At 41.3% G+C, this 15529-nt stretch overlaps 1 protein-coding gene across 1 annotated transcript in view; it reads left to right on the forward strand.

Annotated features, from left to right (window-relative positions):
* Positions 1-1768: 1768 nt before the first annotated feature.
* Positions 1769-15529, forward strand: part of PCSK2 (proprotein convertase subtilisin/kexin type 2) — a gene marked incomplete at its 5' end in the record, with an annotated part of 28060 nt that continues 14299 nt past the window's right edge. Inside the window, 3 exons of the mRNA XM_010179454.1 lie at positions 1769-1845; positions 9060-9148; positions 11666-11841. Coding sequence (XP_010177756.1) covers positions 1769-1845; positions 9060-9148; positions 11666-11841 — 342 coding nt within the window. The remainder of the gene's footprint in view (positions 1846-9059; positions 9149-11665; positions 11842-15529) is intronic.

Consider the following 15529-nt stretch of genomic DNA (forward strand, 5'->3'; position numbering starts at 1 on the left):
TTCCAGACCATGACTAGTCCAAGTCTGTAGTGTAAGAAAATGTCTTTAATTTGTGATTGAAAAGCATTTTTCTCCAAAGGTTGCCAGGCCTAGACTCTGACAGAGTAGGTTTTATCTTATAATTAAATTAGTAAAAGCGAGTCATCGTTTCTATTTTGATTTTACCATAGGATGTGGTTTCCCATTTTGTCCTGCTAGGAGTAGACACTACACCTGTTAATAAAGAACAGGACTGGATCATCTGTTGACAAGCTCATTTATTTTTACTGCCATGTATTGGATGAAATCTAGCCCCTTGCACAAATCCTGTATTTGGCTCCCCTGGACACACACAATCCAAACTTTCTCTATTGCATTTAGATGGGATGAGTGTTCCATGTGGCTTTTGCCAGGCACACTGGGTGAGGCCCATAGTCTTCTAGCTCAGGATCCTACCTTCAATGGCAACCAGTAGTGGATGTTTGGGGAGCAGTATGGACACCAGATCAGAGACTGAGTGGTATCTACATGATTATGGCCTCCCTGCTTCTAGCATTGACTGTTGTATGGACTGTTGGAGAAGGGTGAAGTGCAGCATCTATTAATAACCCTTAATAACCCTTCCAGATTTATCTTCTGTTAATTTGTCTAACCACCTTATTCTTTCTTTCAGGCTTTTAACCTCTGTATTGCTGGGGAGCAATAAATTTTGTAACTCATTACATGTTTTGTGGAAAAGTACCTCTTGTTTTCTGCTGTTTCTAGCAGGAACTGAGAATATCCTGAAGGGGAATGTTTTTAGGAGCAAAGTTATTCATACACAAGTCTCAAATTATCTTCAATAGCATGCTCAGCCAAATCTGAAAAAGAATACAAGTACACATTAATTAAGAATTAACATAATTCTGTTCCTTGAGTATGGTGTTTATTAAAATATAAAATCTGTGAACATACACTTGAGAGGAAGCTTCTAAATGTTTTAAAAGCTTAATTTTCAGTCACTATTTTTTTCATTAAAAGAGAAGAAAGAAGATGACACTTGACTTTCTGAAACTTTCCATTTGCTTCTCAGATATACCATCAAAAAGTTGCTGAGTGTCCTTAACTCTGCTGGTAGGGCAAAATCAGAAATGATTTAGATTTACACGAAAAGCAGAGACATAGGATGACATTTTCAAAAGTGCCTGAAAGCTGCATTAGTGAAACTGTTCAGACAACTAAAGGACCAAGAAAATATGCAAAGGAATTTTCAGGCATATATGCTGACCATTAATGCAGTATTCATATTTGAATTTTGAGAAATTTACATTGTCAGTCACTGAAATGCTTTTAGAAATCTGATTGCTTGTTGTAGTACCACAGATGAGTTTTTCAAAACTAATTCTGTGATGGAAGACCTAAGCATCTGGTCAATTCCACCACTGTTTGGAAAACAGGATTTAGCCTTTGTCCTGTCACACCAAGTAGCATAACACCTAAATACTCTTCTAAGTGTTGGTGAACAGTCCCTCAGTAGTAACCTGAGCTCTCACACCATGTCACAATTAGCCACACTGGTTGGAAATACTAATGGTCCTAGGGAGGCTTTGCATCCCAGAAAGCATCTTTCCCCAGAATTGCTGATGTGAGAGATGCACAGCACAACAGGGACCAGTTTGCATCCGGTTGCATCTCACAGAACGAAGAAGGCAAAGTTTAGTAATGAATCTCAGCTCCCTCTCAGTTTGTATCCACTTTGCCCTGCATATCTGTTTTTTCTGCTGATTTAATGAACCTCTGTGTTTTTCAGAATGCCAAAGCCAGCTATGACTTCAGCAGTAATGATCCCTACCCTTACCCCCGCTACACAGATGACTGGTTTAACAGGTAAATGGGTTTTGATCAACCTGCTTTTTGCTTTGGTTTGCTTAAGAAATCAGAATTGTATGCTGGTATTTGTGGAATGTTTGCTTTCTGCTAAGTTCTATGGTTGCCAAAACAGAAGCTGCAGTCTTCCTACTGTTTGAAAATTAGAGGTTACTTCTGACTTCATTTTTTTAGGTAGCGTCTAGATAATGCTAAACAACCATTTTATAGTTTATAAATGCAGTTGCTGCTTCAGAAGAGTATACATGTGAATTGTTTGAATGGTTGATAGCCATATAACATTTTCTGTCAGCTATCCTAGACATTATGGTAGTCCAAATCTGTATATGCTTAATATAGATGGGTTTTTCATCTACTGTTTCTGAGGCACTATCACTGTGAGCTAATTTTTTTTAAAAAGTAAGCTGGAACAGGTTGTGGATGCCCCCTCCCTGGAAGTGTTCAAGGCCAAGTCGGACAGAGATTTGGACAACCTGGTCTAGTGGGAGGTGTCCCTGCCCATGGCAGGGGAGTTGGAACTGGATGATCTTTAAGGTCCCTTCCTACCCTAAACATTCTGTGATTCTTTAACCTGGAGACAGGAAAAGTCTTTGGGAGTAAAGAAGTATTTTTGTCCGATTATAGACTAAGAAGGGAGAAAAGAAGCATGGTGTAGAATGACCAGTTGAAAAACAATTAAATATTACATAACTTCTGCTTTGGAGACCCCAACACAAAAAGGACATTGAAGTGCTGGAGCGGGTCCAAAGGAGGGCAACAAAGATCATCAAAGGACTGGAGCACCGTTTTTAGGAAGACAGGCTGAGAGAGTTGGGGTTGTTCAGCCTGGAGAAGAAAAGGCTCCAGGGGGACATTATAGCAACCTTCCAGTACCTGGAAAGGGTCTATGAGAAGGCAGGAAAGAACTGTTTACAAGGTCATGTCGCAATAGGATGAGGGGTAATGGTTTTAAACTAGAACAGGGTAGATTTAGTTTGGATATCAGGAAAAAGTTCTTCAGTATGAGGTTGTTAGATCACTGGAACAGGTTGCCCAGAGAGGTGGTGGAGGCCCCATCCATGGAGATATTCAAGGTCGGGCTTGATGGGGCTCTGAGCAACCTGATCTAGGAACATTGTCCCTGCTTACTGCAGGGGGGTTGGACTAGATGACCTTTAAAGGTCCCTTCCAACCCAGTACATTCTATGATTCTATGATTCTGAAGCATCTGTCTTCTCACCGTGATTTACAGACAGTGTACATGGGTAGCATTTCAGGGCTGATTCTGAGATATTTCTAGCTGCTGGAGGTATTAAAGCCCAGGAACACTGACTGGGAATGTGTTCTATTGTGTTTGTAAACCTGGAATCAACAGTGCAGCTATGCTTGTTGTGATATTTCTATTGCATCGTGATTTGCCAAAGACCCACTCCCCTTTCAGTATGTTCTGAACTTAGCCAGTTTCCAGCAGGTGAAGGTCTGGTCCTCAAAGTATGGTATAAATAAGAATAGCCCAAAAGGAAAGGCTTCAGATTTTAGGAAATGTGACCTTTTTTGTTTTCCAAAACTTATTTTTGGTAAAAAATGAAACAGGAACGTGTGTAGATGGGTTTTTTAAAAATCTCTATGCCCTCAATTCTGCATCTGTCCCATGAAAAAACCCTTTCTGTCAAACTAACTGCTCCTAGTGGGATATAACATAGTCAAGGGTGTAGAGTCCAAGGCACACTCAATGAGGTGTGTTTATTACATGGTGATAGCCAGCAACTCTGGCTCAGTGGTATACTCCCCAGTGTCTCAGGCAGGTTTGAACTTGGATTTATTAAAATTGTTTCAGGATATCTCCAGTGAAATTTCCAGAACTCTTCTAGATGTAAATTGATTGTAATTGCCACCATTTACATAGCAGCAGCACTGAGGATTTGAAAACTTTTAAAGGTTTCAGGGCTCAGTCTTAGTGCTTACCAAAAAAATATCTAGGCCTATTTGGTGTAGTTTTCATTTCTAACTCAATATGGTTGTATGGATGGCCTCCAATTTTTGTATGTTTTTTTGGGGGGTGTTTTTGTGTGTTTGTTTGTTTGTTTTTCCCCTAAAGAAATCAATTTTAGTTCTGCCAGAATGACACAACAAAGATGTGGAGCAGCTGTGCTTCCACCTCAGACACAGGCTTCCTGAAATGAATCAGACAGATTTAGGAGCTGTGACTACTTTGTAGTCCTGCCATTTTTCAGCCAAAGTGAGATTTCTCCTTCATTTCAGGAACAGACACCTGATACTTTTAAGCTAGTATGAATCCAGTTAGTGAATGGAAAGTCAGAGAAAGACTAGGGCTCTAATCTGTGAAGGTCTGCAGCCTTTCTTGCTTTATTTATGCAAAGGATCTTTGTAGGAGAAAGGTATCACTTAGCTCTAGAGCAGCATGGAGGAAATTTAAACTTTACTGGGTAATGGTAGCCTGTGTCATTTTCAGTGTGGAACTTCATAAAACTATGTTCTGCCAAGCCTCACTAACACTGATTGTGCTGCTATCAAGTATTTTACAGTGGGGCACAGTTTGCAGTCCTTGTGTTCAGCAAAGTGGCCCTGGAGGCAGAATTACCTCCTAAAGTCTCTTAAAATGGGCCTTGGGCATCCTGGATGTGGCAAGGTTTACAGTCTCTGGCCCCAGATGCCTATGGCTGACTTCAGACACCCGAGTGAAGGATTAAGGATGAGCAGCATGGTCATCTGTGACCCGTTCTGTAATTAGTGAGAACAACATGATTCAGGTTTTCAGAGAACTGCAACGCTTACTTCTGTTTCTTTTTTTGAGGGAATGGAGAGCTCAAATTAGCAAGTCAGGAGGAGAAAAGTAATGCAGAAATTGTTTTGCTGTTTTCCTTCATTATACTTTACAGAGAAAAAATGATACCTATAGCATTCTTTGTCATGAACCTTGAGGTTCCTTTGGTGGGAGAGGGAATGTTCTGCCTTGCAAGGTAAATCGCAGGAGCAACACATTCCAGCAAAGCATCCCTTTCCTGCCTGCACAATTCAAGAAGGCTCTAAGATGCAAGATTTCATGTTTTGTCCAGGCTAAGATGCAAACGAACACACCATATCCAGCTGTTCAGGTGTAGTTGTGACTATGTCATTCTCTGCATATTTCTTGGCTATACCATTAATCTCACTGATGTGCTCATATATATTGTCAGAACTTCCGAGTCCTGAATTATTATTAATGGTAGGTTATAAATGTCTGCCTATGACAGTCAGTCTAGCCATATGTGTAGCTGGAAAGGTGCATCTGAATTAGAGAGCAGTTACACAGAAAAGCCATTCAAAAAACCTGCAATAAAGTCTCCATTTTGTTCAGTTTGCAGTCAGTGACATATCTCCTATTGAATTTTCTGCATGCAGGAGAATCAGACTCAAAATAGGATAGCGTAATATCCTGTTTTCCATGAGGAATACATTTCTGTGTGAGCAATTCAAGTGATTTATGGAACAAGGAGAGGCCTGTTTTTTAAAGTGATGAACCAAGAGGCTTTTTTGAGCTGCCAGCTGCATGTGCAAAGTGTCATTTAGACTTTAAGAAAAAAAACCTGAGAGGTTTATGCATGGAGTATTTCATTAATCACAGCTACTTTGCTTCTAAGCACAGATTCCTCTCCCACTTTGTGCTTTCTGAGGCTGTTGGAAGCACTTTGACCTTTCCATCTAATAACCACTAGCCTAGAAAACCAAGCAGGGTGGGTTTTGGAAGGGGGCAGCACGGTGCCTCAGGCAGGGAATTGCAGTCAGGTAGTTTTGCTGCTGTTACAGGGAAAGGCACATAGATGGCTGGGTAGACAAGGGATTTACTCCTGTGCTTACCATACTGACTGCTTGACTGTTCAGACCCACAGCTTGGGGACCAACCTGAAATGGGAGTCACTGGGGGCTGTGTTTGAGCCTAAGGAGCAATGGCAGCAGTGAGGGAACCTGACTCAAGCCCTGTCCCCAAAAGCAGAGGCAGCTCCACAGCACTCAGTGACTTTTAGGAAACACTTTGGGAACTGCCTGTGATTTTTAATACCCACTTCTTCTGAATCACATTCAGTACCTTGGCATGTACTGTCTTGTGCAGTGCAGAGGTACCCATAGGAGTCATAGATAGCTTGGCCTTTCTGTACGGCCTTCTGATTTCTTGTGAGCATGCAGAAGGTACAATTCAAGGCTCTCCATCTCAGAGCACTGAGATTACGAATTTCTGCCACGATATAAATAACCAGTAATTATCTCCACTCCTGTAGCCTTTTGTATTCTGTGTATTGTCTTACCCAGATAAGAGTTAGCTGGACAAAACTTATTCACTATCTTGGAAACCCATGTTCTTCAGAGGTAGAAATGTCCTTTACTTATTATGGATCCAAACAAAACACCATTTGGTCAAGGAAAGAACTCCCCTTGGCTTCCAGACAGCACTCATTAACAGGGTAAAAACACTTGCTTCCCTCTTCCTCATATTTCAATTAATACAATGGAAACAACATAATAAAGGAAAGTTTGTATAAACAGATTTAGCAGCTTTTTATATCTGCAGTGTTACAACACAAGTGTCAAGGAGGAGCGACAGCACTACTGCTGGTTCTTGGTGTGTTGGATGCAAGCACCATGTTCCCCAGAGTAGGGGAACGCTTTCCCTTGTGCAAATGTCATGTGAGTACAAAGGGCATTTGCCCCACGCAAGTGTCCCTCTGAGTTTTGAATATTTAACTGCTGCCCAGTGCAAGCAACTGAAGTGGTCGAGATAGGCAGATCTTCCCTGCTATTGAGACTGCAGCTCTGCGTAGACCCTCCCAACAGACAGCTGAAGTTAGGAAGGATGAATCCTGTCCTTTGCTGTCTGCAGAAGCATTTCAAAGCAGGTGAAAAGGAACCCAAATGAAAAGCTGTGCCAGCTCTGACTCTTTTAAAAAACATGTTGATAAAAGGTCATGTATAATAACATTGGTAGTGGATTTTTTAAATAGAAATATTTTTCAAAGACAAAGTAAAGTGAAGTTTTCATAACTAGTACAAGTATTTTATTTAAACAAGCTGAAGGCAAAGCTTTTTTGATTGAATCATTCTCTCCCACCTTAGTTTTCTGTGAATGTTCATGTGAAATGTTTGCATTTACGTAATGTTTATAGAAAACTTGCCCTGCATGCTAATATATGACTTGCTCTACATGCTAATATATGGTTTACTTTTGAAGTAACTTGTTCATGGGTGAAAATATTCTTGTTTTCTATCCCCCTGTTTTAAACATTGAAATAATAGTGAAGAGGTGAACATTGGAGCAAAAAGCTGTGATTTGTGCTCATTATATGGATCATAGAAACCACAATGGGTTTACAAATGATACATGAACAGTAAATGGGGCTAAATAGGAAAAGTCTGCTATTTGCCATTAATAATTCAACCAAATGCATTTCCACTAACTCACATGTAATTTGTTTTCTGCAGTCAGCAGCATGGTATCTAAACCCTGAGCTGCTGGAACAGGTCTGCTTGCAGTCTCCATCATGTGGGCCAGTGTGCTGGGGAGATCAGGTGGGGGAGAAGAACTTCTGATAAAATCTTTTCACCAGGAAGGTCCTAATACAGTTCTCTGTTAGAGAAAGAGCTCACCTGGCAGTGTCACCAGTATTTTTGCACCCTGGCATCAGTCAAGACAATTGTTTAACAAAGCCATTTATTCTGCTCTGTGACTTGTAGCTAGCCCACAAGTGACTAGATAATGAATGCCTAGCAACGATATATTTTTTCACAGTTCCTTGAACAACGGTATGAGGGAAAACTTGCTTGATGGTTGAAAGAAATTTCTCCAGCAGTTGAATAAGAAATCTGTATCGCTCTCCTCTGCTCCCTTTGTAAAAGGAATTTGCATGAGTTCACCCTTTCGTGATCAAGACACTGTGTACATTCGAGGCTGGTCATTTTCTTTTGTGGAGCTGCCTTTAAAAATATATTCTTCCAAGTACAGCAGGAAAACAAATGTGTTTCTTCTCACCCCTTTATTAATGTTACACTCACCTTTGCCAGATGTGCTTAAAGGGAGAGAGGGAGAAAATAGATGATTAAAACAAAACAATTCTGCTGCCTCCTGAGGTGGTTCATCTGGTACTCCATAGAGCTAATTGCATGAACTCTTAGCATGCTATAGGAGCATTTTAGTGCACAGAGTGGATTGATTTGAGCAGTTGGATGGATTCATATTGATTCAACTTCTTAAACTTAAAAAAACCTGAAAGCAGCACAGTTTTTACTAACTTCTCTGCTGCTGTGCTGGTTTTTAAAAATTAGATTTTATTGTCCATATTTATCTTCTCAGTGGTTTAATTTTTGTGATGAATTAGGAGAAAGGAAAGTGCAGTATACCCTCCTGCAGGACTGCCTTGGAGCCACTGCCAGTTAAAGGGTCTCTGTTTAGAGCTGTAAAGCACTTCAGACACACCACGTGTTCTTGAAATGCCACATGTCAGCCTGAACCTGGACCTCTGTGTCAGAGTAGAGATGTTTCCCACTTGAGCAGAAAGCAGTAGTTCCATGAGCTGACAGCTGGACCACCTGGTCAGCTCTCCTGGGAATCAGGCACTGGAGAAGAGGGATGCACATGCCCTTAGGTCTGGCTAGCTTTGGGCCTGGGCAGCCACGCCACAGCTTTGCCGCTGAGGATTGCAGTGACCCTTATGGCTTCCTTCTGCTACTCCAGCTTGATTTTGCACCCACCTCTTTTCATAGCATTTCTTTTGTGAGCAGTGATACGCTCCTTGCACACGTTTGAGACGCAAAAAAACAATCAGACTTTGTGGAGTTCAAAATAATGGGTGTCGCACTGTCAAGGAATTAATACTGATCTTATTTTTACGCTGTTCTGTCAAAGGCCTGTTTCTGCTGACTAATAGTTGGTAACAAGGCAGAACCTGTATGACAGACTTAAAAAGAAAAGGTCTGAATAATCTTACATCTAAATGAAGCATTAAGTACACTTGTTAACCTGCATCACTCATACTGCAGCGAGGAAGTTGATTATCTCCTTCTTCAGGAAGGAGTGAGCTCATCCAAGTATCTAAGTACAGCACTCAACAGTTTGTCATGGAATGGTGTTTCTTGGAAGCGCTGGGAGCTGACTATGAGGCAAAAACAAGATTGCAGTGATTCAGCTCAATTCAGCACGTGCGTTAGCTAGGGTTCATGTGGTGTCTCTGTCTTCCCTTTTGCAGCCATGGAACAAGGTGTGCGGGAGAAGTGTCTGCTGCTGCCAACAACAACATCTGCGGCGTGGGAGTTGCATACAACTCTAAGGTGGCAGGTATTGTAGTAATTCCTTACACCACTGCGTCTCAGGCAGAACTCCTGCAGAGACAAGGAGCATTGCCCAGGATAGAACTGCAGGTTGGCACTGGGCCATGTGTTTATTACTTTTCACAGTAGCTGGGGAGAGGAATTTCTCTATGGCTTTGCCTTTTGAATTGAGGGCCTTGTATAGCCTCTTTAATAACACTGCAAAGGAACAGCTCTTCTTCTTATGCCAACTCCTGTTTGTATACTGTTTTTCACTGCTTCTTCCCTGTGTTGTTGCAGAATCATTTGTGATAAATCTCATTTTAATCTCATTTTGCAGGAGGTAAAATATAAATTCCTGCAGCACTTAGAAACTACTTGAAAAGACAAATCCTGCCATTCTTTCATTCTTTAGGGTCTCACAGGACAGGCCCTGCAGTGCTGGTAGGAGTAGATACACAGAATGAAATGGGTGGTGTTTAGCAGCCAGCATTCACACTTCAGGTGTATTGGGTGTTTTTACTTCTAACTAGCTGTTGTCTACACTGATAGACTGAATACAGGGATTGGAGTGAGTTAGGCTCTTGGATGTCATGTGTTGGTTTAGTTTAATCTAAAGAAATCCAGTTTTCCCACTCTAAGACTGTTCTGTGATGGGAACCAAGGCACAGGAAGCAGAGATAGATGATTATGAATTTCATTTCATTCACCAGTCCACACTAAAACTCCAGCATGGATACTCATTGCTTCTTGGGAATGGTTTACAGCATGTGCGCAAGAGCAGCTCTGCTCTATTTGTCCAGTCCTTGTTTCACTGCAATCAAAAGAGTCTGGAGAAGGCTATGTTTCACCTATCACCTGCACAGTCAAAAGCTGAATCTCCACTGTAGAAGGGCACCAAGGAATTTTTGCAAAGCCATTACCCCAAGAGATAACACTGAGAGTTAGCAACTTGCCAGGCAGGTCTAGTGCACATTTCTTCAGTAATAGTAATGTCCCCTCTAGAGACGGGACATTTCATATTTACGTTCTGGCAATAACTACTTTTAGAGGTGCGTGAATTGAGGCATGGGATTTCAGGTGGACCTTAATCTGTATTAGTAGTATAAGTCTACAACTTCAAGCTGGTTGCTTAAAAATCAAGAGGTGAAGGCCTTCTCTGATGACCAACAGCCCACAAGTAGCCTTCCATACTTGTCCACTTCTTAGAAAAATCCCCACAGATCTTTTTGGCAGTGCCAGGCTTTCCTGCCTGAGTCCAACGTGCACCTTGTGGTCAGTGGGAACATGGAGACTGAATAATGCTGAAAAAGTGCTGCTGACATGATTCAGTGTCCGTGCCTGCAGGTAGAATTGGAAGTTGGTAGCCAAGAGTCTGGGGCATCATGTGTTTTGCTTTCTTGTACCTCTTTTTTGCCCTAAAGTCAAACCAGATGGCTTGGCTCCTTTTGTTGTTTCCCCATCTCCCCAGGGTCAATAACTAATTCTGTGGTTTCAGTGCGGATCTGTATTTTACAAGCATGTGAAGGGATTTCTCACTCATTAAGTCTGACTTCATAATTTCTAGCTTGAATTAACAGATTAGGAATATCCAGCTTTAGTCTGGTTTCTATTTGAAATTTATACCACTTTTTCCAGCTTCACATTTGGCACATGGATTTTGTATTAAATACAGTAAAAGCACTGGCTTCTAAATCACAGTCTTCACTACCATTCACTCTGTTTGGCTCTGCAGTATTTATTTCTGTCCCATCTGTGTCCTAAAACTGTTGGGAAAAAACTGAGCTTCAGGGGCTTTGAATGAATGGAATGTTGGAATGTGTCTGTCCTTGATCAGGTCTCATCCAAAGGCCACCGAGAGGTTAGCTATCAGTGAAACTGTCCTAAGTGTGGGGCACAATGGATGTGAGGGCTTGTGCTGCTGTCTTGTCACGCTCTTTGGCTTGCTTAGGGCCAACATGTTGTGTTTTTATGAAGTTGACATGTCCTAGGATTGCATCATTTAAACTCTAACTCTATTTCTACTGCTGTATGGGTTAAAGGGAGCAGATTTTAGTTTGCTTTTATCCAAATACTGGCCATATTTTGCCATTGCATACATTGTCTGCATGCTGACACAATAATATCTTTCCAGGAAATTCTTGTGTAGTGTGTTTCCCCTCTGATTAAATTCTGTAAAAGAACCAAAAAGTACTATTGAAATACTTATAGTATTATTTATATGCTATGAAATGCTGAGATTGCTGAATACTGCTGTTTTAAAAGTGTTTTCAAATAGTAGGTGGAAAGTAATATGCAATTAGAAAGCTAACAATGAAGTGCTTTCTCCTGGGCCACACTGTGTTGCGGTGGCTGGTATTTAAATGCTGCCATCCTGCTGGATAAGCACACCCTGGTGAAATGTGAATGGTGAGTGCAGGATTACTGAATAAGTGAAACTGCTGGTGGATTAAAATACCTGTAACTGGAGGACTTTTCTAAGTGCAGAGATTTCATCTTGTCCTGAGTAATGCATAATTCACGTTTATGTTGATTAAATCTACAGGTATTCGAATGCTTGACCAGCCGTTTATGACAGACATTATCGAGGCTTCCTCTATCAGCCATATGCCTCAAGTCATAGATATATATAGTGCCAGCTGGGGACCAACTGATAATGGAAAGACTGTGGATGGACCTAGAGAGCTGACACTGCAAGCAATGGCAGATGGTGTGAATAAGGTAACAGTCATTAACTAGTCTGGGTGCTGTGACAGAATGGTTTGTACAGACTCGCACTGAAACCAGTGACTTGGGAATACATGGTCCTCCCATAGATGCTGCAGAACACCATGCAGTTGTGTAAGCTATCCCAGCTATCAGCATGTTCCAAGGACCACTGATGTTCTTTCTGCAAAATTGTGGAATCGCTTTTATTGTACAGTCTCAGAATACTATGCTCTCTTGCATGGAATTGTGTTTATCTCAAGTCAGCTTACATACACTTTTCATATGCCATCACAGTTGAAGTGGAAGAGCATGATCCTGTAAATATTTCCCAGGTTGAAACATGCTAGCTGTCCTACTGACAACACATTGTCTGTTTTGGTGTGCTACCAATTTAATTATTGTTTTGGATTTGTAGTATCTTTCAAGTCACTCATATGTGGTCATCACTATAGCTGTGATTGAACCACAACTGCTCAGATGTCCATGGAGTAATACGATTCCCCAGTAGCAGGAACTTCCTTGTTTATTCCCACTTTTCCACTGACTTCTAGGAACAGTCTGTGGTCTTCGTTAAAGACACTCAATATCATCCTGGAATCTGTTAAACCTGTATTCCATTAGAAGGTTGGGTTAAATGTATGACACAACTGGAAAAGAAAACAAATCAGTCCAAAACAAACAAGCCAACCTTGCATGGCTCTGTCTCCATCTCTTTGGTGTCACGCAGCCAAGAAAACCACAGCTGTTCCTGGTGCTGTAGGGAATGAGCCTCCTCTCCTCCCAGTCAACCGATTGTAGATGGGTTTCCATAATGAAAAGATCTGAAATTCCTCAGAACATCTGAGGTGGTTTTGTGTGGGAGCTTCACAATTACTCATTTTTCCATGCAAATTATTTCTTCCTCTTACTTGTGCCAGTTTCTCCCACTCTTCATCACCACCTCGCTGTGAGCAGCACGTTCAGTTTACCATGTTTTGTGACATAATAATTAAATCTACTGGTAGAGAAGCATCTAAAGCTTTCTCAAATCTAAAGCCTCAAATCTTTTGCCTATAGCAGATGAATTATCATGCTCTCACCCATAAAATTGCTAGTGTGCTGCAATGACACAGAAAGATTTGTTAAAAATTTCTCCTAAGTCTGCTCAGTTTTGTAGGATAAACTTTACAAATCTCTAATGTGAGTCTTACACAAGCTGACTTTCTTATATTTATCTAGTGTTTCCATAAAGATCCCCTTAAATTACTCCTGTGTTGGAGAGAATCTTTCTTAGGTATGTGACACAGGTGATACATTTTTAGCAACACCACAGTCACAAAATCACAGAATGGTAGGGGTTGGAAGGGACTTCGAAAGATCATCTAGTCCAACCCCCTACCAGAACAGGATCAACTAGAGTAGGAAACACAGGAATGCGTCCAGGCGGGTCTTGAATGTCTCCAGAGAAGGAGACTCCACAACCTCTCTGGGCAGCCTGTTCCAGTGCTCTGTCACCCTCACAGTGAAAAAGTTTCTCCTTATGTTCACATGGAACCTCCCATGCTCTAGCTTGTACCCATTGCCGCTTGTCCTATCATTGGACATCACAGAGAAGAGCCTTGATGTCTTAAAGTTAGTGGATACTTGATGTTGGTTGGAGCAGCTAAAAACTCTGAATTTAGAAGAATTTCCATATAATTTTTGTGTTCTTCTCCTCCCATGCAGAACTTGTCTAGAAGTAACATAAAAGGCAGGGGAATGCAAACTAAACCAAATAGAGGTCCTTTGTCCTCTTAAGAGAAGCAGATTTTAAATTGTAATTATGGGACTTTTTGCAGTTTGATATTCAAAAGTTCTTTCAATTTACTTGTTATTGTATCGCCATGTGCTTTAGTTTGTGGAGTTATGCTGGAATTAACATTCCCTTTGAATGTTAAGTATAGGAGAAGGGATTTTTCCCTTCTGTTCTATTGTCTGGTTGTAGTCCCGTAATTGGGAATGTTGGGCATTTTACTTTTTTAGTGCCTTCCCCTCAGAAGTTTTTGTAATCCTCTTTAAGAAATAACTTACAATATTAAGATTAGAAGAAACTCTGAGATGTCTTGCAGTGAATGCTTATGAAGCAGTGAGAATGGTGACTGTGAGCTGCTCTCTGGGAAAGATTGCTCTCATACCGTATCAGAAAGCATAAAATTAACAAGAGAACCTGCATTAGGAAAGCAGTCATGTCAAACAGCCACTGCAGAATTAAAGAGTAGGAGGAATGATACAAGAGTCTACCTAAGACAGATACTCTTGTCCAGGGACAATTACGCTTAATTTTATAGTGGCAATATCCCAGCTATCTCGTGGCAATACATGCACAAAAGAAGAGACAGCTCCACCCCAAATAGCTCCCTTTGCATTGTGATCATAGCTTTATCTACTCTTACTTTGCCCATTACACTTTCTGTTATAGAAGAGTTTTTTGGGTATAGTTTGTTCTGATTTTTTTTTTGTGGAAAGCCAGATTTTCTAAAGATGTTTCAGGATGTTAGTGGGTGTTGGGTACTCTCCATGGTGTTATGAAAAACCCACTACGGATCTTCCTTCATATAAAGGAAGACTCACCAGCCTTTAGTATAATACCCTTTTACTTAGTTTAGGTAAAAACCTAGGTGTTCCTGTGTGATCTTCTCTAGGTGATCATAGAGTCATAGAATCATAGCATGGCTTGGGTTGAAAGGGACCTTAAAGACCATCTAGTTCCAACACATCTGCCATGTGCAGAGACACCTCCCACTAGACCAGGCTGCTCAAAGCCCCATCCAGCCTGGCCTTGAACACTTCCAGGGATGTGCTCTAGAAGGGGTGTTGGGCTAGATGATCTTCAGAGATCACTTCCAACCTGCACCATTCTGTGATTCTGTGATTTGGACTGAACCCTAACTGAAACCTAATGCTCTGTCTCTTCACCAAAAGTGTAATTTTCTATTCATTGCTCTTGACTAACATTAGTCCATCCAGTTTCAACAGTAATTTATACATGGAGGATGGCTCAGGCATTATTTTTAGCCAAAGGAGGTATTAACAGTAATGCAATTAACTGGGGGTTGGTGACTGGGAATTCAGTACTCTTCTGTGACCAAGTCTAGGATAAGTTACATAAAGACTTATTTTCGAGTTTAACTGTTATAGGGCCTAGTTCTTTGAGAATCTTATATGCAGCAATCTCTTGTACTTGGGTGGTTATTAATTGACTCAAATAGTTTCAAAAATCTGCTAGGAGAAACTAACAGATGGTTATTGAAGGCAACAAAATATGAAAAGGACAAAAACAAGAGAAGCACGACTGAGTAATGGTTCCAGGTGATGGCCATCCTCTGCATAGCAGCCCAGTGTTTAGCTGAGTTCTTGCTCCTGCCAAAACAGCCTCTTCTCCTTTCCTATTGAATGCCTGAGGGTTAGACAGGCCAACAGCAAAGGGACAGCACCTTCAGCAGTGGTGAATTTGAGTAGGATGACCCAGCTGCTGTTTCTTCTGGGCTGAACTCCATGACTTGTGGGTGTGCTAGGCAGGCCAGATATCCTGGGCTTTTCCAGGAGCATAGTACAGCAGCTCCGGGCTTTTGTAAGGGGCTGGACATGAGAGAAGTGCTAAGGCATTCAGCTCATACAAGACAGCTGTCCCCCTGAACGTGTGCAGTGGCAAACTTTGGAAATTCAAATATCTTTCCTGCTG

The sequence above is a fragment of the Mesitornis unicolor genome, unplaced genomic scaffold (assembly GCF_000695765.1).
Source record: "Mesitornis unicolor isolate BGI_N332 unplaced genomic scaffold, ASM69576v1 scaffold6622, whole genome shotgun sequence".
Classification (NCBI taxonomy): domain Eukaryota; kingdom Metazoa; phylum Chordata; class Aves; order Mesitornithiformes; family Mesitornithidae; genus Mesitornis; species Mesitornis unicolor.